The sequence below is a fragment of the Chenopodium quinoa genome, unplaced genomic scaffold (assembly GCF_001683475.1).
Source record: "Chenopodium quinoa cultivar QQ74 unplaced genomic scaffold, ASM168347v1, whole genome shotgun sequence".
Classification (NCBI taxonomy): domain Eukaryota; kingdom Viridiplantae; phylum Streptophyta; class Magnoliopsida; order Caryophyllales; family Amaranthaceae; genus Chenopodium; species Chenopodium quinoa.
Genome location: NW_018742461.1, coordinates 15,956 through 38,650, shown reverse-complemented (window position 1 = coordinate 38,650; position 22,695 = coordinate 15,956). Strand labels below are relative to the sequence as shown.

Below are 22,695 nucleotides of genomic sequence, written 5' to 3'. Positions count from 1 at the left end.
ATTATGTAATATAAAAAAAAAAATACAGATTAATCATTGATCTATATCAATATAACTTAAGATTAAAACAGACACTGGAAGTGACACATGTCACTTTCTGGTGCTGTTTTTTCCCTCCAAAATCACTATTTTGATTTTTTTTTTCTTTTTTTTTTCCATTTTACATTACATGACATTTACTATTTAAACATTGATTACACAAGATTCACAATATATTTACCAAATCAAAATTGATTTTGGTAAATTTAAGTTAGTAAAAAATAATATGAACATCGTACAATTTTCAATATACATTAAGTCAACGCCTCTTGCATTTTTTAAAAATGGAAAGAATATAAAATTGTATATCATCTTAGCCATAATATATATATCTCCTATATAAGTTAAGATTTTTTTTAAGATAATAATAATAATAATAATAATAATAATAATAATAATAATAATAATAATAATAATAATAATAATAATAAAAGCTATACACTAAAACATATATAGAAATGACGACACTTGATTTATAAAAAGTAAAAATTAAATTTTCAATTAAATAGTGCATAAATAACAACCGCTTTATGTTGAATAATAGAGACCTTGAATTAAATTAATTAATCCGCTTCTCTGTACTTATATACCTATTACATGAAAACACAAACTATATACAGCACATCTGCACATGTCCTCCTCTCCTTCACCGCTTGAATTTATTTTATTATAATTTTTTCATGAGAGAATTTTTATAATTCCTTTTGCCTTAACACTCTATCGTTCACATTCATCTCTAACATTTAAATCTCTTTAACATTCTTCATCAATTGCATTGCTTAACTTTCATTGAATTGATTGATATTTTATCAATCACTCATGCAAAAATTACAATATTATTTAAAAATATTCATTGATTTTCCAAGGGACAAAAAATTGCTAACGATTTTTCTTTTTTAATTTTCCTATGCATAACCCGTGCATGGCATGCCAAAAGGCTAGTTGTAAAATATAACCATGCTTTAAGCAATTGATTTGTTAATTAATTTTCCCGCGCTCTGCGAAATTGCTTTGTCTCCTCCCCACTAAAGAAAGTACACTGATTTTAGTAAAATAAATAAAACTTTACGTATTTTCTTTCTATATATAGAAATCATCATCATCCCAATTTCAATATCTCAAAACAAATCTCCATGAAAATGGCTATTCTACTCTGTTTCATCTTCCTCTTCTTCTCCTCTGCTTCTGCTGCCTGTAATCAATGTGTTTTATCAAAAGCTACTTTCTTTTCTAGCTCTGCAGGTCTTTCTGGTAATTTTCTCACACTTTTCTCAACTCAAATTGATTGTAAATTTTGTTTTTGGCTTAATTAACAACAACCCAGATGAAATTTTTTCAAAATATTACATTGCTAACCTTATATTTATTGAATTAATGCAGCTGGATCTTGTGGGTATGGTCCTGTTGCTCTGGACTACTATGGTGGACATGTTGCTGCTGCTATTCCTTCTATTTACTCTAATGGTGAAAAATGTGGTGCCTGCTTTCAGGTATAGCTTGTCTGTTTCATTAAATGATCAATCGATCGATCTATGCTACGCTAAATGTTTTGAATTGGCAATGTGACAACTAAATTTAGACGGATGGATTTATATTGGGTAGACTGTATAAATGCCTTTGTTACGGGAATGTTGATGTCTTTGGGGAAGTGCAAACTAAAAACACAGAAACTTTACATTTTACATTAGTTGAAACAGTGTGATTTCATGAAAATACTTGTTTTCGAGGCGACAATGTTTCTTGTAGGTGATTTAGTTACATTGATCATTGAAGTAAGATACAAGTACTGAAGTACTAGCTAGATTGACTTTGGCTTTGTGTTGAGCAGATCAGATGCAAGAACAGTGCTATCTGCACTACGACAGGAACAACGATAGTAGTGACTGATACTCATACTGATAAGAGCAACACCACTGATTTTGTGCTAAGTAGCAGAGCTTTTAGGGCCATGGCTTTGCCTGGCAAGGACAAACAACTCTTACGCCTTGGGATCGCGGATGTCGAATATAGAAGGTGATAATCGTTACTTATAATAGTTCGAAACTTGTGCCATCACTAATCTATTTGTTTATCAATCTGTTTTTGCATAGGAATATACTCCACCTGTCTAAATTTACTTGTCATATTATATTAAAGAGTGAGGGATAGTTCAAGTGGTTAGAGCTTCTTTCCCGATTCCAATTAATTTTGGATGGAAAAAGTATGGTTTTTCCAACTTAACTTCAATCGCTTGATTTATTAGTCAACTAATTGGGAAAATGTTGAGTCCCTTAGGTTTTGATTGATAGTTTTGAATGATGACAAACAGCTAAGGGAAACAGGTCTTTGAAAGTGTTCAATACAGTTGGGGGAACCAACTAAAATAGAACACTGTTTTCCTAGATAAGTTATTGATTATATGAGTTATCTATTGAACTAACTTATCTATATACAGGAAACAGTTAGATGATAAATGTGCTATGTACTGGTGGGGAACCAGTATGAACCGTTTCCTTGACTGCTATGCGGAAAAGCAGTCACATACTTTTTATTGTGCATTAACCATGTTACATGTGCAGTAGTTGAGTTGATTCCAAGACTTGGAGCATAGAAGCCTTTCGAAGATATTTCGAAGAAAGATTGTTTGCTCATAATAGAAGTATTCAAGGAAGATTCAAGTCTTGAAGATTACATGAAGAAAAGACGATTTATGCTTTAATATGTTATCTAGGTTTTCATGTAATATGCTCCGTAGTATGCTTGCATGTTTGGGTTATATAAGTGCTTAAAAGTATATTGAAGTATGATATGAAATCTGGTACAAAGTTGGAACAGGTTTCATAACATGTTTCAATTCAGGGAACCAGGTCGGGGAACCAGGTTCACTGTACGAAATATTCGAGCTGCCGTTTTGGAAAAAGATTTTACAAAAAGATTTTTTCGAAAAGATTATTTTGAAAATATTTTGTGCAGCTGGAAATAAGATGAAATATTCTTGGTTACCTAAAAACTAGGAGTATTTATCTTAATTGATTCTATCTTTGTGATTAAATCAAATAAGATAAATACTTTCCTAAAATTACAATATATCTTATTCTCTAAGATTGTGTGATTTAAGGAAACTAGGTTTTAGGAATCTAAGCTTATATAAACTCATCTTATTTCACATATTTCGTGTGCCTCTCCAGAAATTAAAAAGAGCAATTATTTGAGAGCATATACTTAAGCACTAATCCCATTCATCAAGTCATATACAAGAGCATTCTAGTACAAAAACATTTTCTCTTAATTAGCTTCGTAGAAGTGAGATCAAAGGAGAGTTCTTGATTCTTGTATTGAGTCTTTAACAAAGGGGTTAAAGGCTGGGTGAGTGTTTGTGAGTTCAAACACATTGGGCTTACGAGTGTAAGTCGAGAGCACACTCGGAGTAGAGTGTGGGGTAGACTGGTTCCCGGAGTAGGGAAACAGTAGAGTGTTCTTTGTCTTTGTTTTTCGGAGTAGATTAATAAAGGACTTAGGATAGGAGGACGTAGGCCTGAGTTGGCTGAACCTCGTTAAATTTGTTGTGTTCTTTATTGCTTTGTTTTATTCCGCTGCATAAGGGAACCAGCACAACTGGTTCCTTACACATAATCCGAAAAGAAGCAAAAATCGCTAACGATTACTTAACACTCAATTCACCCCCCCCCCCTCTTGAGTGCCCATTGAACCTTCAATTGGTATCAGAGCTTAAGCTTCTCGAAAGAGTAACATCTAGAGGAGTTAAGAATGAGTACTCAAGAATTAAGTGCAATCGGTTATGACAACAAGTCACCCAAGTTTAATGGAAATAATTATGCTTGGTGGAAGAACAGGATCCAGAATGTTATCATGGGTATTGATTATGAATGCTGGCTCGTAGTTAAAAATGGTCCTAATATCATTCTCAAGACAGATGTTGAGGGGAACCAGGTTCCCAAGAAAGATAGCGAATTGGTCACTGCTGATCACAAGTTGCTGGAGAAGAATGCTAAGGCAATGTCAATACTACAACAAGCAATAGGTGAGACCGAAACAAATCGTATATCTGGCTGCAGTAGTGCTAAGGAGATATGGGACACCCTTGAACTTGCGTTTGAGGGAACCAGTGAGGTAAAACGGTCTAAAATTGATTTAATCATGTCTAAATATGAATTGTTTGCCATGAATAAAAATGAAAAAATCAATGATTGCTTTCGTAGGTTTATGACTATTGTAAATGATCTTAGATCTCTTGGTAAAAATTTATCTGACGAGGATCTTGTGAGAAAATTATTGCGTAGTTTAACAGATGCATGGACAGCCAAGGTAACAGCAGTATACGAAGCAAAGGATCTGTCTACCTTGTCTCTGGAACAGCTGATTGGTTCCCTTATGACTCATGAGATGCTGATTGACTCTAAGTCTGAGAAGGAACCAGCAAGAGGCATGGCGCTTAAGGGAACAGTAGAAGATGATGAAGATGAAATTAGCATGATTGCAAAAAGATTTGAAAGATCTCTTCGAGATCAAAGAAAGAATTTCAAAGGTAAGCATTTTAAAAACTATAAAAAATCTAACACTAATTCTTCTTCTACAGGATGTTTCAAGTGTGGAGAAAAAGGACATCTTATTCGAGATTGTCCTAAGTGGAATGACAAACAGTCTAAATCCGGAGATAAACAAGCATACAAGAATGCCATGATAGCTTCCATGTGGGGAGACTCTGACTCAGGGTCAGATGAAGAAGAAGGATCACCCAACTCAGATGTTTGCCTAACTGCCTTTACAAACATCAAGGAAAACAACACTGGTCCAGGAACCAGAGGGGGAACCAGTACATTCAACAAATGCTTTATGGCAAAGAAGGATGTACTACATGAACGCAAGGTAAGCTTAGAGCAAATTAGAGAAGATATGCATGAATATGATAGAGAAAATATGCTTGCTTGTATTGATTCCTTACTAGATGAATGCTATAAATTAAGTGAAACATACATAATTTGCAAAAGAGAATTAAAAGAAAAAAGTGGTGAATGTAATATTTCTATTGCTAGCTGTGATCATCTAGAAGGAGTCTGTTATGAACTAAAAAATCAAGTAGCAGAACTAGAGGTTGAATTGGACAAGTGTAAAGTGGAACTAGAAAAGGAAAGATCGTTTGAACCAATTGATGGTGAAGAGGATCTGACCTCCTGGTTCCCTAGAGACTTATCAACCACTAGTGATACTCTTGATTTTTCAGTAGCTATAAGTAAAGCAAATTCATGTACTAGAACTTCCTTGTTGAAGGCCTTTGAAACATTGGCTTACAACCTGGAAAATTCTCACAAGGAAATTGCTTCACTTAAAGCTGCACAGTTCACTGTTTCCCCTACAGGTACCAGTGTAGATGTCAGTAATATGATTGATAAGTATGAAAGTAATATTTGTGATTTGCATGCGGAAATCAATCAACTGAAAAAGGACAAGCAACCAGTGGTTGTTGACATGTCTATTGACCGTATGGTTTCAAAGCTTAATCTACAATTCGAAGCTTTAAAAAGTAACTTTGATTTTCTTAAAGAGAAAAACGAATTGTTGACTAAGACACTTGAAACCAGAGAAAAAGAACTTAATGATAGTCATAGACATGTGGACAAATTATTGAATGCTCAAAAATCCTTAAATTACCTGACTTCATCAAGAGGAAACAGAGGAAAAGTTGGTCTCGGTTATACTAGACAGAGAACCAGGACTAACTGGTCTCCCAGAGAAACCACCTGGATCAAAGAATATCAACGAGGCAAGTATGTCATGACTAAAGAGATGCATGTGTGTTTTCATTGTGGTAAAAATGGACATAAGATACATGAATGTCCAGCTAAGAAAATTAGTGCTAATAAGAACAGCAAGGGTGCAAAGTGTGTTTGGAGAAGAAAGGATCAACAAGTTGTTAATATTGTTGAAAAGGGACCCAAGTATGTTTGGGTTCCTAAATCTAATGTTTGATTTACTCTTGCAGGCTAGAGTGAAGGGAGACACCTATTGGTATTTGGACAGTGGTTGCTCAAGACACATGTCCGGGGATAAAGATCAATTCCTTTCACTAGTGGCCTTTGATGGAGGAAGTGTCACCTTTGGGGATAACAGCAAGGGAACCATCACTGGTTTAGGTAAGGTTGGTAAGACACTTTCTAACGCAATAGATGATGTTTATTATGTTGAAGGCTTGCAACATAATCTCTTGAGTATTTCTCAATTATGTGACAAAGGTAATAGAGTTGAGTTTCAAGCCAACCTATGTCACATAGTTAACTCACAAACAGGAGAACTTGTATGTGAGGGAACCAGGAAGCATGATGTTTACATCACCTTCTTAGATAAAATCCCTCAAGACAAGTCCATCTGTTTGAGAGCTGTTTCTGACAATAATCAATGGATTTGGCATAAGAGGTTTGGACATGCTAGCCTAACACTTCTAAACATACTTAAAATACGTGACTTAGTTGTAGGCCTTCCTAACATTAAGTATGAAGCTGATAAAGTTTGTTCTGAATGTGTAAGGGGGAAACAGGTCAAAAATTCTTTTAAGCCTAAAACTATTATGAGTACCAGCAGACCCTTCGAACTTGTACATATTGACTTGTGTGGTCCAATGAGAGTACAAAGTCGAAGAGGTCATAGATATGTCTGTGTTATGGTTGATGATTATTCTAGGTACACTTGGGTAATGATGTTACACACAAAGGATGAAACGTTTGAAGAATGGGTAACATTGGTGAAACAAGTGGAGAACCAGCTCACCCACAAGCTGGTCTCGGTAAGATCAGACCATGGTACTGAATTTGATAATGCTAACTTTATTGATTATTGTAGGGAACATGGAGTTAATCACAACTTCTCAGCCCCTAGAACACCTCAACAAAATGGTGTTGTAGAAAGGAAGAATAGAACTCTTGAGGAGATGGCGAGGACGATGCTCATTGAGAGTGGTCTCCCAAAGAGTTTTTGGGGAGAAGCTGTTGACACTGCTTGCTATATATTGAATAGAGGTCTCATTAGACCAAAGTTAAATAAGACTCCTTATGAACTTCTTAAAGGTCGAAAGCCCAACATCACATACTTTCGTGTCTTTGGATGTAAATGTTATGTGCATAATAATGGGAAGAATCAACTTGATAAGTTTGATCCTAGAAGTGATGAGGGAATCTTTCTTGGATACTCTTCTCACAGCAAAGCATATAGAGTCTTCAATAAAAGGACTCTTTGTGTTGAGGAGAGTGTCCATGTCATTTTTGATGAATTTAACATGTCTTCTGAGATTGCGCAGGTACAACCTGATGAAGTGATTGGATTGATGGATTTCACGGGGAACCAGTATACTGGTCCCACAGATGAAGTGCAAGCAGATCTAGGCCTACCAAATACTCCACCAGATGATAATGATGAAGTGCCTAGAGAAGAAAATGAAGATAATGAGGACTCTGAAGGGGAACCAAGTCCTGATGGTTCCTCAAATAATAGACAGGTAATGAGTTCAGGGGGAACAGAAGAAGGTACCACCCCTGAACCTGAGGTAAGTAATGATAGAGGAAACAGCATGAATGTGAATCCTCCTGGCTCCCCAGAAGAAGGAGAGATCCATGAACATGCTGGTTTCCAACTTAATGAGAAAGCACAAAACAGTCTTAATTTTAAAAGTTATAGATATCAATCTTCTCATCCCACTGATCAAATAATTAGTGATATAAATAAGGGGATTCAAACGAGAACAAATGTTTTTCAAAACTTTTGTGCTTTCTATTCTTTCCTGTCTAATGTAGAGCCTACTGACTATAAAATGGCATTGACTGATCCTGATTGGGTACTAGCTATGCAAGATGAGTTAAATCAGTTTCAGAGGAACCAGGTTTGGCACCTGGTTCCCCGTCCCAAGGAAAGATCAGTCATTGGCACTAGATGGGTCTTTAGAAACAAGTTAGATGACCTTGGTACTATAGTCAGAAACAAAGCAAGGCTAGTGGTGCAAGGGTACAATCAACAAGAAGGAATTGACTATGATGAGACGTTTGCACCAGTAGCTAGGCTAGAGGCTATTAGGATTTTAATTGCTTATGCTGCTCACATGAATTTTAAGCTGTTTCAGATGGATGTAAAGACTGCCTTCCTCAATGGATATTTAAAGGAAGAAGTATATGTGGAGCAGCCACCTGGTTTTGAAGATGCACTGTTCCCCCAACATGTGTACAAGTTGGACAAAGCATTATATGGGTTGAAACAAGCTCCGAGGGCTTGGTATGAAAGATTGTCCAATTTCTTGATGGCAAATGATTACAAGAGGGGAACAGTAGACAAGACCTTGTTCATAAGAACCAGGGGGAAACACTTGATTGTAGTACAAATTTATGTTGATGATATTTTATTTGGTGCTACTAATCAGGTTTTATGTGATGAATTTGCTAATCTTATGCAGAGTGAATTTGAAATGAGCATGATGGGAGAACTAGGATTCTTCCTAGGGCTGCAGATTAAGCAAATGGATGATGGAATAATGATCCATCAACAAAAGTACTTAAAAGAGTTGCTGAAAAAATTCGGCATGGAGAACAGCAAAGCTTATGATACACCTGTTCCCCCATCTACAAAATTAGATGCTGATCTTAAGGGAAAAGATGTTGAAGCTTCTCTTTATAGAGGAATGATAGGTTCTCTACTTTACCTAACAGCTAGTAGACTTGACATTGTGTTTTCTGTTGGTTTGTGTGCTAGGTTTCAAAGCAATCCAAAGGAATCTCACTTGAAGGCTGTTAGAAGGATACTTAGGTATCTTGTAGGAACAACAAATCTGGGATTGTGGTACCCCAAAGGCAGTACCATTGATCTTATTGGATACACAGATGCAGATTATGCTGGTTTCTTAGTTGATAGAAAGAGCACATCAGGTATGGCACACTTTCTTGGCTCTTGTCTAATTTCATGGGGTTCTAAAAAGCAAAATTCAGTGGCCCTATCCACAGCAGAGTCTGAATATATAGCTGCAGCTTCATGCTGTTCCCAGCTACTGTGGATAAGGAACCAGCTGAAAGATTTTGGTGTTATTTATAAAAGTGTTCCTATTTTTTGTGATAACACTAGTGCAATCAATATTTCAAAGAATCCTGTGCAACACTCCAAGACAAAACACATTGAAATAAGACACCATTTTTTAAGAGACAATGTGGAAAAAGGATTGATGGAGATGTTGTTTTGTAAAAGTGAAGATCAAATTGCTGATATCTTCACAAAGCCTTTGTGTAGAGAGTCTTTTTTTAGGTTAAGAGTCCTTTTAGGTCTAGTTAGATTTTAGGTATTGGCTTCAATTACTTCCTTCAATGATTGGTTAGAATGGTATTCTCTTGAATAGTGTGTGTACATACTTATGTTGATATCTTTCAAGTGTTGTGTAGATGGTTCAAAATCTCAAAAGGATTGAGAATCATTGTTGTAAGAAACAGGTGAAATCAGGCTGAATTGCCAGAAACAGCGTGACATGGTTCTATACAGGTACCAGCAAAGGGAAACAGCAGACCAGCTCTGATATGTCATCCGATAATATCTTTTATTTTCGGAAGATTACTATAAGATATTTCCTTTTGGAAGGAATTTATCTTATTTCAGTTATTTAATCCCATATAAAAGGCAAACATATCATATGCCTTATTTATAGTTGGTTGAGATAATTATGGTAAAAGATAATTACCAAATTTTTGATTTCAATTTAAAAAATAAAAAAATAAAAAATAAAAAAAAATATCCTTTACAGTTGCTTTTTATTGGCTCAACTAACTCTTTTCTTTCCTTCTTCTCTCTTTGTGCTTCATTGTTAAAAATATACACTAACCCTTTGTGCAGATCATCAATCATCATCACTCGAAATTCTCTTTCTCTCTCTCGTATGCTTTAAATTCATCATTGTTCATTCGGTTACTGTTCACTCAAGGAACCAGCTCAGTCTCAGGGGGAACATCAGAAGGAAGCTCAAATGTCCTTAAGCCCGAAGTTGGAGGAAATTCGGAAAAGTCAGAGTGAAGAGGATGAAATAGAGATTGTTGGTTACAATGAGGAGACACTCATTGTTAAGACCATGGTACGAAGTAGAGTAACTCAATCTTCATTAAAGAAGTTCACTGAGAAGGTGTAGGAGGAACAGTCCATTAATTCTCTTCCGGAAACCAAGAGAAAAAGGGTACCAGCAAGAACCTTTCACACCACAAAAGGGTGGAGGTCTTTGCTTGATTGATGTGATGCTAGTCTTGTACTCGTTATGCAACAAGGAGAACTTTATGAATAAGTGCGGATCTCTCATGATTTATAAAAAAAAAAAATAAAAAAAATAAAAATAGAGGAACCAGCAGGTCAGGAAGTGGTTTTGAAACAGATTGGGGAATCACAAGAATATGCTTAGTAATATAATGATTTTGGTTTAAGCAGAGCATGGTGACAAGGATGAAGAGGAATCAGATGATAATACAGAAGATGTTGCAAAGTTCGAGGAGGAGGAAGGGAACGAGAATGATGACGAGGAGTGATGCTGTTTCTGTTCTTGTTTCCTCACCCTCATGTTTATTCTAAAATAACTGATTTTGTTGGTCTGTCTACTTCTCTCCATTCCATGAACTTTCTTTTTGGATGGATTTGGGCTTCTTTGGTTGAACTTTGTTGGCTTGTATGAACTACTAACTCTGCTATGGTATGAACTGTTTGACTAATCTCTTTTTGCAGCATAATGCTTGAACGGTGGTTGATGCCATTGTATGGATAAGCACATTAACTTGTGCACATTGCTTTTACTTGTGGATACTTTTTAATGATGCCAAAAGGGGGAAGTAGTTTGAAGTTGAAGCCTAAGGTTTAGCTAGTTTAGATTGAGTCAGTTTGAGGTTTAGCTAGTTTAGATTGAGTCAGTTTGAGGTTTAGCTAGTTTAGATTGAGTCAGTTTGAGTCTTTTTATTTCGTATTTTCTATTTTCTGTTTAGGGGACCAGTTAGCCTAACTGACTTGTTCCAAAGAGTTTTGAGTCCTTGAAGTTTTTGACGGTTTTCTTTTTGAGCATGTCCACAGGTTCAAGAACTTCAAGAGTTTGTCATCATCAAAAAGGGGGAATTTGTTGAGTCCCTTAGGTTTTGATTGATAGTTTTGAATGATGACAAACAGCTAAGGGAAACAGGTCTTTGAAAGTGTTCAATACAGTTGGGGGAACCAACTAAAATAGAACACTGTTTTCCTAGATAAGTTATTGATTATATGAGTTATCTATTGAACTAACTTATCTATATACAGGAAACAGTTAGATGATAAATGTGCTATGTACTGGTGGGGAACCAGTATGAACCGTTTCCTTGACTGCTATGCGGAAAAGCAGTCACATACTTTTTATTGTGCATTAACCATGTTACATGTGCAGTAGTTGAGTTGATTCCAAGACTTGGAGCATAGAAGCCTTTCGAAGATATTTCGAAGAAAGATTGTTTGCTCATAATAGAAGTATTCAAGGAAGATTCAAGTCTTGAAGATTACATGAAGAAAAGACGATTTATGCTTTAATATGTTATCTAGGTTTTCATGTAATATGCTCCGTAGTATGCTTGCATGTTTGGGTTATATAAGTGCTTAAAAGTATATTGAAGTATGATATGAAATCTGGTACAAAGTTGGAACAGGTTTCATAACATGTTTCAATTCAGGGAACCAGGTCGGGGAACCAGGTTCACTGTACGAAATATTCGAGCTGCCGTTTTGGAAAAAGATTTTACAAAAAGATTTTTTCGAAAAGATTATTTTGAAAATATTTTGTGCAGCTGGAAATAAGATGAAATATTCTTGGTTACCTAAAAACTAGGAGTATTTATCTTAATTGATTCTATCTTTGTGATTAAATCAAATAAGATAAATACTTTCCTAAAATTACAATATATCTTATTCTCTAAGATTGTGTGATTTAAGGAAACTAGGTTTTAGGAATCTAAGCTTATATAAACTCATCTTATTTCACATATTTCGTGTGCCTCTCCAGAAATTAAAAAGAGCAATTATTTGAGAGCATATACTTAAGCACTAATCCCATTCATCAAGTCATATACAAGAGCATTCTAGTACAAAAACATTTTCTCTTAATTAGCTTCGTAGAAGTGAGATCAAAGGAGAGTTCTTGATTCTTGTATTGAGTCTTTAACAAAGGGGTTAAAGGCTGGGTGAGTGTTTGTGAGTTCAAACACATTGGGCTTACGAGTGTAAGTCGAGAGCACACTCGGAGTAGAGTGTGGGGTAGACTGGTTCCCGGAGTAGGGAAACAGTAGAGTGTTCTTTGTCTTTGTTTTTCGGAGTAGATTAATAAAGGACTTAGGATAGGAGGACGTAGGCCTGAGTTGGCTGAACCTCGTTAAATTTGTTGTGTTCTTTATTGCTTTGTTTTATTCCGCTGCATAAGGGAACCAGCACAACTGGTTCCTTACACATAATCCGAAAAGAAGCAAAAATCGCTAACGATTACTTAACACTCAATTCACCCCCCCCTCTTGAGTGCCCATTGAACCTTCAGAAAACAAGGTCGATAGTGCATGATGAGATAGCACATTTAGTCTCTCATAAACTTATATAATTATATCAAGATTTGGCCCTATAAATTGATCTAAATAATGTGTGACTTTTTTATTTTATATTTTTATATACTAACATACATTGTAATAATTATCATTATGCATCAGGATACCATGTGATTACAAAGGTAAAAACTTGGCGATCCAAGTTGAAAAGTTCAGCAAATTTCCTAACTATTTGGCAATCAAAGTCCTCTACCAAGGTGGTCAAACCTCTATCTTAGGTGGCGACGTAGCCTCAGTAAGTACTTAAGCGTTACATGTCCTAATAAAACCATGATTTGCCAATATGTAGTCTCACTAAACTCTTTTTTGATCAACCATTTTCGCCTTTAATATGGATATAGGTTGATCATCCAAGTAACTGGGTGTACTTTAGCCGAAATTATGGGGCAGTCTTTGACACAAACAACGCTCCAAGCGGGAAGTTGATGCTTAGATTTATAATCAATTCCGGCTTCGATGCACAGTTTTTCTACGTTGATGAAGGCTTACCGGCGAACTGGAGTCCTGGTGTCATATACAACACAAGTGTACAAATCGATAATGTTGCTTTAGACGGTTGCACTCCTTGTAGACCATGGAAACAATTCGGGCGCGCTACGCTTATCTCCTCTGAGTAATGTTGTTGTGTGTCTATATGTAATTTATTTTTTGGTTGTTACTAAAGCTCATAATATTGTAGCAAAAAAGCCCAAGGCAAAAGCTATGGTGGCTCGGTTTCATACTTTCATATAGTACTTGTACTCTGTAGTTGTTATCTGATTTTGTATGTCTTTCAATCTTTGAATCTTATTTACTCTTTTGAGTTTCTTTCTCCATTCCTTTATCTTTGATACTTGTTGGACATTCTTAATTAAATGGTGTTCTAATCTATAATATCATATAAAACTTTGTGAATAATAAGATGAAGATACCATATAATCCGGATGTAATGAGCTTCATTTCTATCATTGTACCATTATTAAAAATTTCAAGTAAGAATTAAATTCACATGAAATAGAAATTAATGTAGAAATTTAATTCATATGTAAACCAAATGAACACTAATTAAAATAATAGTCTTCGTTTCATTTTACATGATTTGTACAACATACAAAGTAAAAAAAATTATGGAGTCCTCGTAATATTTTTCGTGTCAAATATATAATTTAGCGATAATAGATGGTGATTTGTCTTTCCTTAAAAAAAAATAAAAATAAAAAATAAAAAAAAAAGGTGGTGATTTGTCTTATTCATTTATTAAACCTTCCTTCGTCATATTCGTCGACTAGCTGATACGGATATTGTGGATTAAACTCATTTAAAGACAAGCATATTAAAAAAGACTCTCCAAATTTGGGCAAAGTCACGTGCTGGTGTAGCCACATACAAATATGTAGTTATTGCCACCCAACTCATAGGTGATCATTTTGATCAATGCTAATTAATGAAGCTATGTATTACTATGTAGAAGGCTAAAAATGAAGCTATGTATTACTATTCATTAATTAAAAAATCCTTTCCAAATTGCCATACTTTGATTACTGTTGATTCTATGTAGAAGGCTAAAAGAAGTGTTTGGCTATATTATTTTCAATAATAAAAAGTTCAATTGCCCATTAGTATGACACCCTAGAGTTACTTTGTATTTGAGAGAAATATCTCTTCTTCATCAATTAAAAAAAAAATAACCACATTTTGAGGTTAGGGAATAATCCCTCTATATATAAATATATGTATCGTGGGATTCAAACTTGGGACCTTCTTCACTACCTCTATCAAGCAAGTTTAGTTTTATTTTTATTTTTGTGTCTCTTAAAGTATGGAGTGGAGCATCTAAATGTTAGTATATAAAAATATTACAGGTTTTAGGATTATGCTTACTCCCGTGCTGCAATTATTTTAAAGCGGATAAAGAATTTGCTTAGGTTACTAAGTGGATAAGGAGTAGTTTAAATCAATTCATGCTGCTTTGCCAAGTTAATTTTCCCGCGCTTTGTGCATTTGGTAAGTCTCTTTCACTACTTAAGAAACCTATGCTTTGAATAAATTAATCGCAAACTATCACGAATTTACCATTTTACCCCATCATAGTCTGTACTCCACAGCTCCACTCTCCCCCTTTCTCCCTCACAGTCACTGCTCACTTTGTATTCTTTCTATAAATAGCAAACATCACCGTCTCCAAATCCAACCCCCCCTCCTAAAAAAAACCCTCACTTAAAAATCTCACTAAAAAAAAAAAAAAAAATTGAAAAATGGGTGTTTTACTCTGTTTCATCTTCTTCCTCTTTTTTTCATCAGCTTCTGCTGCTACTCCTACTTGTAACCAATGTGTCTTTGCAAAAGCTGCGTTCTTTGCTAGTTCTAAAGGTCTTTCTGGTAATTTTCATCTCCATTCTCATAAAAACTTTTAACTTTTTTTTCTTAAATTGAATTTTTTTGAAGACCCAGATGAATTTTAATTTAATTTTGGCTAAATTAGCAACAACTCAGATGATAATTTTGCAAAAATTGAAGTGGGTAACCTTTAATTTGTTGAAATAATATAGGTGGAGCATGTGGGTATGGTCCATTAGCTCTAAACTTAAATGGTGGTCATGTTGCTGCTGCTCTTCCTATTATTTACAAGAAAGGTGAAGGTTGTGGTGCTTGCTTTCAGGTATATCCTTTTTATCTTTGTTTCTGGTGTAAAATTTGGGTACTTTTGTGTTACAGTGAGATTAATTGTGTGAAAATGTGGTTAAAGTTACAATTGCTAAGATCTTCTATAATTATTGCTCCCTTGGTTCTGGTTTTGTAGTAGCATTGATAGCGTAAATTGAACTAACAATGTGACAACTAAATTCGGAGTAGATAAAGTGAAGTGGTTTGTTGTTATGTTGAGCAGATAAGATGCAAGAAAGTCGGTGTTTGCAGTACAACAGGCACATCAATTGTTGTGACTGATATACACACTGATAAGAGCAACACCACTGATTTTGTGCTAAGTAGCAGAGCTTTTAGGGCAATGGCTTTGCCTGGTAAAGACACACTACTCGAACAGATTGGGATTGCTGATGTCGAATATAAGAGGTGATTTTCATTACTTAGCTTATTTGAAGCTTTGGCCACTATTGATCTATGTATCAATCACTATGTTTGATTTTCATGTTTATGAAAAGCTAGGGTTTTTATATTAATTCATGTTTTTCTTGTAGGAATAATTTTGTATTTGGTAAAATTTATGGAGTGTTTGCTTTTGTGAATGATGATACTTTTAAGGGATGTTTATGTTAGGATGTTATTGTTTGTATTGTGACACCTTGCTTATTAAGCTAGTTGCCAAATAGTTAGGGAGTGAAATGTTAGAAGTGTACCTAACCCAAGTCTTACTAAAATTTGCTTATTAAGGTATTTAAGACTTTGATCATCCTCCTTGTAATCATTGTATTGAGATTTCGTCCGAAATTTCAGGCAATAGGCTGATCTTGCTGCTGTATTGATAACCAACATAGCAATCATTCAACTTTTTTATTTTTTTCTTTTAGTTTGGCTTTTAGGAAAGCTCTTTCAACTCTATTGGTTACTAGTTTATTACTCTATATAAGAAATGGCTTATAAAGTAATGCTAACATAATGATATTGAATATGCATCAGGGTTCCCTGTAATTACAAAGGTCAAAACTTGACTATCCGAGTGGAAGAGTTCAGCAAACCTCCGAACTATTTGGCAATCAAAATCCTCTACCAAGGCGGTCAAACCACTATCCTAGGAGCCGAAGTTGCTTCTGTAAGCAATCCTCTACATTTCCTGATATGTTATGAATAAACCTTCTTCGCTAAAGAATAGCAAACATTTAACTTTTACTTGTATATGTTATGTTCTGTAAATAGGCTGGTAAACCAAGTAACTGGATTCCCATGAGCCGAAATTATGGGGCAGTCTGGGACACAAGCAAGGCTCCAACTGGGAAACTGATGTTCAGGTTTTCCATAAACTCAGGGTTCAAAGCTCAGTATTTCTACACCAATGAAGTCCTACCCGCGAACTGGAAGCCTGGTGTCATGTATATCTCCAAAGTGCAAATTAAGGATATTGCTCTAGACGGTTGCACTCCTTGTAAACCATGGAAATGATCATGCCGCTTTGATCTCCTCTTAGTAGTAGTGTTGTGTGCCTGAAGATTTTCGTGTACTATTCCGTACTTGTTATCAGAGCTCAAAATTGTAGCAAAAAAAGGCTGAAGATGGAAGAGTTGGCTTCATGTCATACTGTCATGGTTGTTATCTGACTTTGTATGTCTGTAATGAAACTTAATTTACTCTTTTGTGTCTCTTAGTACTTGTCAACCAATCTAAGTTGAAAGGCTTTATTCATATGAATGAATGAATGATATGATAGATCTCATATGATCCTGCTAGTATTGGCCATCACTTCTATTCTGTTTTCACTCCCCACTCCTAATAACCTATAATGGAAACTGCCATCTTCTGATGTAAACTTTGTTGCATCAGTTGTAGCCAGGAGCAACTCTGGCACTGCGATATGAGACTTATGAGTTGCCTTTTATCTCTTTGTTTGTTCTTGCTTTGCATTTGGAGTTGTTTTGTGAGTCACTTTCCCCTGCTTTGCTCTCCTTGTTTGTTCTTGAATTGGTTTGCAATTGGATTTGCCTAGTTGATCTGTTAAGGTACTCACGGCACAATGTGTAATGACCAAAATGTCCCTACTTATACTTTGTGTTTATGTGGCGAATAGCAATGTACATGTACAAGGATATACTCAAGTTTTTGAAGGTCATCACTTAATTAAATGTCAGCTGTAACTGTGATTATTGTCTGTTATCAGGTTGATGTTTTAATGAGATTTTGGCGTTATTAATAATATGTGATTTGGTTCATGTGATTTTGTTTTTATGTTGGTGGGTGTCCACTTTGATGATCAAGTCTTCATTAATATAGTGGCTATTTTTGGGAGGATTCAAGGTTAATGATCTTTTTTACAAAATTGAGGTGGGATCAACATCAGACCTCAGCTCCCCAGATACTGACCCGCCTCAGATTAGTATGAAAATTTTGATTTTGATTTTTGTTAGTAGTAATTAATTGATTGCCAATAAACTCGAGCTTGTCCCCTTTTAAATTGTGTGACACAAATACGATTTGAACTAAATTGGCCTAAATCGAACATGATCCAAACAACTTGATCTGTAGTTATGAATCATAACGGTAGGCAGACCATGGAATATAACTTAGTAGTAGAAGTTGTAGAACACGGGAACGCCCTACCCACTAGTCCACTACCCTTGAAAGTTGACGAACATCCCTTAAATTATCAATTATTTTGCATTTATACATTATAATTAACCTCATTAACCCCTGATTTGGTGGTATTAAAACCATTGACTTAGTACAATGTATGCGTAAAACATTTTATACTTTTTTACTTTAACTAAACAATTAGTATGGAGTAGCACACAAACACATTAACTTTAATGTTCAAAGTCAAAATACATTTCTATAATTAATTTCATTCCCTGGGTTTACTTGTAACATGTAGCTTGGATTTTGCAGCTGGTTTCTACATATCAAATGGCTACGCCGCCAATGATATACTTGTCATCCCTCCTATATACAAGTATATGAATAGACAAGCCCTATGCACTTATAAATAATGCATGGTTCTCATCATCATATCCATAATCAAATTTTCTGTATTTAATTATAAGATTAAGATTAACAAGTAGCTAAAGCAATGGCAGCATTCGCTTTGATCTTTGTCTTGTTCATTTTCTTTTCATCTGCTAATTCGGCTTGTGATAGTTGCTTGCACCAATCGAAGGCCACTTATACCTCTCAAATCTACTGTAGTTATCTTCCTTACTAAAAGCATTGTTGTTCTGCTTTCATTTTTTGTTACTTCAAACTTTATTACATGTATAATATGCAAATTTTGACTAATCTAACATTGTAGCTGGAGGATGTGGTTATGGACCTTTAGCCTGGAATTTCAATGACGGACTACTTGCTTCTGGCCTTCCTTCCCTTTTCAAAGGAGGTGCTGGTTGTGGTGCTTGCTTTAAGGTTCATTTGCCTCCTTGTTGTTTAAGTTGCTCGCGTTTTTGAATTAATTGAAAGTCATACGAAATTTAACAATAGATTTTAATTTAAGAATTGACATATAAATACTTATAATGCAAAGTATATTTATGACAGGTGAGGTGCAAGAATAATGCGCTATGCAAAAAAGAAGGCACTCCAGTGATGTTAACTGAACGTCAAGGTGATAATAGGACAGACTTTGTTCTTAACAAGGATGCTTTCATCGCCATGGCTAACCACGGCAGGTCACAGGATCTCTTGAACCTTGGCATAGTCGATATTGAGTATAAGAGGTTGGATTATTTCCATGGAAACATATATACATTTTAGTTTTGTTTCTTATATCTTTGACAAATTGGATGATCAACTGTAAGAAAAATTAATGAGCTATTTAATTTATAGGGTACCTTGTGTTAAAAAAAATAGAAACCTAGCAGTACGAGTTCAAGAGTACAGTCAAAGGCCCAATTATCTTGCCATAACAATCTTATACCAAGGTGGTCAAACACAGGTTGATGCTATTGATATAGCCACGGTAAAAAAAAAAAAAAATATTTATTATCCTTTCAATTTCTTGCATAGTCAAATTGATGCAAACACGGGAAATGTAACCGTTATTACGATGTGTGTATAGGTGGGGCAACACGTTTGGAGAACATTAAAGCATAGCTATGGGGCTGTATGGGAAACAAATCATGTGCCAGAAGGCCCATTGAGGTTTGGGTTTTTGGTGAAATCAGGTGATGAAGATTTCAACTATTATAGGACTCAAGTAATACTACCATCTGATTGGACACCTGGAGTTATTTATGATACTGGAGTTCAAATTACTGATGTTGCTCAAGAGAAATGCTACCCTTGTGATGAAAGCACTTGGTAATCTCCAATGTTTTTGGATGAATAAATGTGATGTTGGTCCATAGTATATGGAAGAAGATTTGGGGTTTATAAATAAATAAACAAGGGTTATGGGCCTTTTAGCCCAATAGGAAATTTATGTGAAGGTTAAGAGCTTAAGATGTTTTCTATTACTCGTATCATGTACCAAGGAATAACTTATAAATCAATAAATGTGTTAATTTCGAAGTGTACTTTGATAATTAATTAGAGATAGTCAACATGGGCCAATTCAACCTAGATCAAACATAGTGTAGTTTGGTTTCCGGTCCTTAATATGACTCGAGTATTCGAAATAGTTTTACGAAGCATTATCTCATATGAATATGCAATTTTGGGTATATCATGGTTCCATAAGCCTACCTGTTGATAAAGGGTGATACTTTCAACTCAAAGCATGGCTTGTGAAATTAAACTTACAGTCACCTCTATAGTTCTATAATTAACCGTGAAATAAACCAATCAGACCTCTTAAGCCACTGATGAATTGTCTAAGGGAGTGTAAAGGGAACAAAATTACACATAAACTAAATGCACTATCAAAGTATCAAGCTATTGTATGCATGTTACGAGTACATTTTACATTTTCACATTGTATTTACGAAGTGAGCATAAGGTGAATAAAACATGATCAAGATCAATATATTCCAACATTTTCAAGGACATAGAAAATAATGCTTATCTTGATGCAATAATTAATTAGTACCAAACCAAAGAAAAAAAGAGTAGGTCTTGATAGGACTAATGAGGCTAGCTTGCAAACTGTCCTCAATTACGTAGTAGATGATGCTGAAAGTGCTAAAACAGGAGAAAGAGTTGTTAGTTGAGGGTTATCATATTAGTAATGTACTTTGGCTTTATATGCTTTTAGTACAAGCATGAAAACTGGAGACTACTACTACTAGATTAGACATTTATCCATTCCCTCTCCTATTATTTGTCTCGTCACCAAACTTTTCAACTTTTAATTAGGATATTATTTGAGCTGCTAACCCTTAGCTTAATCACAATCACAACCACTCGCGCGGCCGTGCATATATACTATACGAGTACTGGTATAAATAACGATTTATGATAAAAAGGAAAACATTAATTATATGCTTTCACCTAATTATTCTTCTTTAACTTTGATTAATCATTAATATTCGGTACCACTCATGACTATATACTGTAATACACTCCTGATTTCTGACCGTTTTAGATTTAAAGTTGTTTTTTATTTTATTTAGTTTGTATTTTTAATGATTTTGTATGTCGACAACAATGGTTCCGTGGAATTGTTACACCTAAATGACACTTGACACTATTACAAGCTAGCTAGGAACAACCGAACAACACATACTTTATACATGTTACTTTTTTTAGGTTGCAATATACTTAGAATTTGTTATATATACCTGGGTGTACCGTACATCCAACTAACTTAAAGTTAGTTTTTGCTATTCATTAGATGATAAAATAAAAAACAATCATTAAAATGGGAACAAATACTCTAAATGTACGATACACCCGAGTGTATATAACAACCTCTCCAATATATTTCGTACTACGTATTTTATTTATCATCTTAGAATTCTAAATTTTACACTATGTTGATTTTACTTTATGTTGTGGATAACCTGAATCCTCACTATAGATCTTCTCTTTATTCATCCATGTTTATTTAGTCATCATTATCTTATAAAAAGGAATGGAAATTATGTCATTTTTGTTCCTAACATCTCAAAGTCATTAAAATGTATCTGTTATAGTGTATTAGTGTATACCTAAATACTCCCTCCGTCCCTTTATTTTGCCCCATTGTCATTTTTGGGGTTAAATTTTGAAAAAACTTTGACCATTAATTACCGTTAATCTATAAAACATAATTTAATCATGAGTGGTCCCGTTAGATTTGTATATTTTATTAATATCACGTTTTTATAATTTTTACGTGTATGAAAATAAAGATTTAGACGTTTTAATACACATCTTGGAGACCGTGCACAGTCAAATGGGGCAAAAAAATAGGGACAAAGAGAGTAATACAAAGTACATGATTTAATCCACACCACTCTCTTTCATCTTTATTGTTTTAATTGTACCTTAAAATACATACAGAAAAGATATACAACTATACAAGTATAACATATAGAATGTACACACTAATACGCTGTATGATCTACATTATTCAATTTAGTTAAATGGTCATCCAAAGTTGGATCACTCCACCATCATCAAAATGTTCGAGAACAAGAATAAAATCATGTCAACTGTATAATGTGTCACATACTCTACTTCATCATTTATACACACCGACTTAAAATTACATTTCTAACTTAATGAACAACCGTAATAAGTTTAGATATTATGAATTACACCTGTTTCGGATGAAAACAATCGAATCTCGGAAGATCCTTTTATCTTCCGAGGGAACTTGGTCTCGGTCCGAACGACGCCGGAGCCGAGGGTTTCCTGCACAACAAATACACGTAAACTAGCCTCGGGGGGGACGCCGAGGAAGGCCCCTCCGATGCTTAAGTCAGTATATTAGAGAGAGAAAGCTGTGCAAGAGTTTAGTTGCTTGAGGCTTATTGTCTTTGTCTTTGTCTTACTCTTTTTTCTTACCAAGAATTGACCAAATTGTTGGCTTTTATACCTTGGCTAATGAAGGAGGCGGATTGGGCCCGGAAATCAGTTGGGCTGGGCCAAGCTGATTGGGCCGTTGACTGACCTTGACATGGCTTTGAGGATGTTGATTTTTGACTTTAGCATATTTGGAGAGTTGAACCTTTGCCTTGGGCTTTTAATTGGATCATTCAGTGACCAGGCCCAATTGGACTAAATTGGACCCAAACAACTTGCCCCCCAGACCCGATTTGGAAGGATGACGGGTCGGGTTTGATTTAACCAGAAAAGGAGGGAAGTGAATGATTTGCTGATCCAAAAATGTGAATTTAAACCGTAATTAACCCATGATTAATGAGATAACAACAGTTAATGTGGATGATTGCGGAAGTTGGACGGGTAGTGGGCGATTTAACTGCAAGGTTGTGTGTTTAACGGTTACTTAGTGGGGTGCTTGAGAGAAATTGAAACGCAGACTCCTTGAATTCCCATT

The 22,695-nt window shown here is 35.1% G+C and overlaps 3 protein-coding genes across 3 annotated transcripts; all 3 read left to right on the top strand.

Annotated features, from left to right (window-relative positions):
- Positions 1–968: 968 nt before the first annotated feature.
- On the top strand, positions 969–13,442 carry LOC110718413 (expansin-like A1). Its single transcript, XM_021897246.1, has 5 exons — positions 969–1,290; positions 1,420–1,529; positions 1,868–2,052; positions 12,741–12,873; positions 12,980–13,442. The coding sequence occupies exons 1-5, from the start codon at positions 1,173–1,175 to the stop codon at positions 13,253–13,255; spliced, it is 822 nt and encodes a 273-aa protein (XP_021752938.1). The 5' UTR covers positions 969–1,172; the 3' UTR covers positions 13,256–13,442.
- Positions 13,443–14,506: 1,064 nt separating this feature from the next.
- LOC110718464 (expansin-like A3) lies at positions 14,507–17,030 on the top strand. Its single transcript, XM_021897288.1, has 5 exons — positions 14,507–14,996; positions 15,167–15,276; positions 15,505–15,689; positions 16,254–16,386; positions 16,491–17,030. The coding sequence occupies exons 1-5, from the start codon at positions 14,873–14,875 to the stop codon at positions 16,731–16,733; spliced, it is 795 nt and encodes a 264-aa protein (XP_021752980.1). The 5' UTR covers positions 14,507–14,872; the 3' UTR covers positions 16,734–17,030.
- Positions 17,031–18,298: 1,268 nt separating this feature from the next.
- On the top strand, positions 18,299–19,895 carry LOC110718411 (expansin-like A1). Its single transcript, XM_021897245.1, has 5 exons — positions 18,299–18,463; positions 18,571–18,680; positions 18,813–18,991; positions 19,101–19,233; positions 19,333–19,895. Exons 1-5 carry the CDS (start codon positions 18,352–18,354, stop codon positions 19,576–19,578), a joined length of 780 nt encoding a protein of 259 aa, XP_021752937.1. The 5' UTR covers positions 18,299–18,351; the 3' UTR covers positions 19,579–19,895.
- Positions 19,896–22,695: the final 2,800 nt, after the last annotated feature.